Here is a 2,386-nt window from a genome sequence, read left to right as displayed (position 1 = left end):
AAAAACACAATATATTAATTTCTACAACAATATCACAATCGATAGAAAATTGAATTTGCTATTTTCGACAATCTGTATTATTGGTTATTCATTTATACCGATATGATATCGTATTACAATATTACTATGAGAAATTTATACAGTTTACTTACATATTTCCAATTTTAATCGTGAATTCAAATCAAAACACAAGATATGAATTAGAGAATTTCATCCGAAAATCTGTCGAGCAAGATTAACTAACATTAATTTACTATTATTTCATTCCATAATATGATTTATTATGTTCAAACACTAAGCAAGCACTACAATTTTGCCCTCATCTTTTTTGGCCTTTCCCCCAACTATGAAGTTTTACCATATTACCCTTTGGCCTCATTCACAACTTTCATCCAACCCACAATACACAGAGGCATCGGGCAGGGTCAAACTCGACATACAACTCTCCGATCGAGCAAACACAGCGCCTTCTAGGTCGAGCTCCCGCCTCTTATTACTCGGGCTACACGGCATTGACCTCATCGACTTCGGGCTCTCCAACCCCTTCCTCATGACCCGCCTCATGGCCCGAATCAGGTGCACCGTCGGGTCCTCTGGGGGCCCGGAGGCCCGAAACTTGCTGCAGAAGCTGAAATGCCGGGCCACCGCCTCATCCGGGCTTATCAGCTTCTGACACCGCATGATTTCGTCCTTCACGGCCTCCGCACAAAGCCCGCATATCCATTTCCCGCCATATCTGAAGCACAAATAATAATTAGACTTCAATTCATCCTCTATTTCCAAATTATATTCCATTTCGTACACGCATTTTACGCAAATAATTTTATAAATTAATCATGCATGATTCATAGCTTGCGCCTCCAACCAACGTTTTCACCTAAAACCTCTCAATTTTGGAAAATGTTATATTTATGTATCGTTTTACAGAATCTGACAAACAAAATAGTGAGCTAATCATCTTACCAAAATATGCATTATTCAATACAAAATTATAAAAGAAAAATCATAATTCCTAATAATCCATCAAATAATGAGGCTAAGTGACTCATCATTTCCTTGAATGATTTTGTAAGACGGACATAAACTATTCTTTTGTTTCAAAATCGAGGATTTTTTTTTTTTACGTGAAAATTAAATTGACATTAAAAAATGACATTTTTTCGAAAATGCTTCAAGCCTTCAAGTTGTAACACAAATTATTGCTAACCATTAATTTAATGGAAACTAGTAACAAATTCATCAATTTTTTTTTTCTTCATTATTACCTTTCGCGAATAGTCTCGATATATGAAAGCGTGCATTCCTCCGTGAGCCCGCAGCAATCGCATTTCGCGAAATCCACCTCGATTGGGCCCGAAAGCCCGATCATGGGCCCGTTAACTGCGGGCCCATCCGACCCGGTTGCCATCACCATTGAATCATTAATTATACTCGTCGACATCCCTAAAAAACCCAGCAAATTCACAATCAATTAATTCCCAAAAACAGAGAGAGAGAGAGAGAGAGAGAGAGAGAGAAACAAATCTTACCAGCTGAATATATTGGATAAAGATTGAAGGTGCAGACGAAATTTTACAATCTTGTTCTTGAATGTATGATCTTGAACAGAAATTGGGCGAGAAATACTGAGAAAAAATCGATCTTTTTTTTTGTTTTTGTTTCTATCTTTCTTTCTCCCACTCTACTTCTTCTTCCTCGGGGATGAAGAATGTATACATGAAAGACATTTCAGAAAAAGCCCAAATTCAATCGAACAGAGAGAGAATGTGAGAGAAACCTTCCCTCTTTCTGTTAGGGCTAGTTGAAGACAGAATCTCTCAATCAATCAATGGGGTTTAAAGATGGATCAGCTCTCGCAAATATTCTTGCTCGGGCTTTTTTGGGTGTCGACCGTAGAGAAGAGAGAGAGAGAGAAAGATGTGGTGTATGTGTGTAGAGAGAGATTGAAAGAAAAAGAGTTGTTTGTGAGCTTTATTGTGTGGAAAGGAACTCAATGATTGGCGGTAAGGGGGGATGGGGGTTGGGGGGGGGGGGGGGGAGGGACACGTCAGCATTAGAATAGTGTTTATGTAAATTATGGCCTTATCTCAGTGGATTTGCCAGCAATGCATTATCTGTGTTTGGAGAGCTGTCTAATTCTTGTTCTTCACACATAAAAATTTATTTGGAAATTTCTCTTGTGATGACGAATAGGAGCTAGCCACGTGTCATAAAATCTCTTCAAAAAATAATTTGTGGGAATTTTGAAATCAAAATGTGTTTGTATTAATCAGTTGGGGTTATTAACTTATTATTGAGTTAATGTTCATTAACTGTGGAAGCCTCTTGGCTATTTCTTCTTCTTGAAATTTGGGTTGACTATAAAAATAAGAGAAAAAATGGGTGT

The 2,386-nt window shown here is 37.8% G+C and overlaps 1 protein-coding gene across 1 annotated transcript; it reads right to left on the bottom strand.

Annotated features, from left to right (window-relative positions):
- Window positions 1-235: 235 nt before the first annotated feature.
- LOC131004115 (uncharacterized) lies at window positions 236-2,002 on the bottom strand. Its single transcript, XM_057930719.1, has 3 exons — window positions 1,530-2,002; window positions 1,266-1,443; window positions 236-736 (listed from the first exon to the last, which is right to left on the bottom strand). The coding sequence occupies exons 2-3, from the start codon at window positions 1,439-1,441 to the stop codon at window positions 376-378; spliced, it is 537 nt and encodes a 178-aa protein (XP_057786702.1). The 5' UTR covers window positions 1,442-1,443; window positions 1,530-2,002; the 3' UTR covers window positions 236-375.
- Between the last annotated feature and the right edge of the window lie 384 nt (window positions 2,003-2,386).

The sequence above is a fragment of the Salvia miltiorrhiza genome, unplaced genomic scaffold, assembly GCF_028751815.1.
Source record: "Salvia miltiorrhiza cultivar Shanhuang (shh) unplaced genomic scaffold, IMPLAD_Smil_shh original_scaffold_326, whole genome shotgun sequence".
Taxonomy (NCBI): Eukaryota; Viridiplantae; Streptophyta; class Magnoliopsida; order Lamiales; family Lamiaceae; genus Salvia; species Salvia miltiorrhiza.
This window is presented reverse-complemented; position numbering and strand designations above follow the sequence as displayed.

Bases quoted from the DNA above. Each gene is read 5' to 3' on its own strand.
- LOC131004115 (XM_057930719.1), bottom strand. From the start codon at position 1,441: ATGTCGACGAGTATAATTAATGATTCAATGGTGATGGCAACCGGGTCG. The intron at 737-1,265 runs GTAATAATGAAG...TTTGTGCTTCAG, and splicing joins ATCGAGACTATTCGCGAAAG to ATATGGCGGGAAATGGATAT.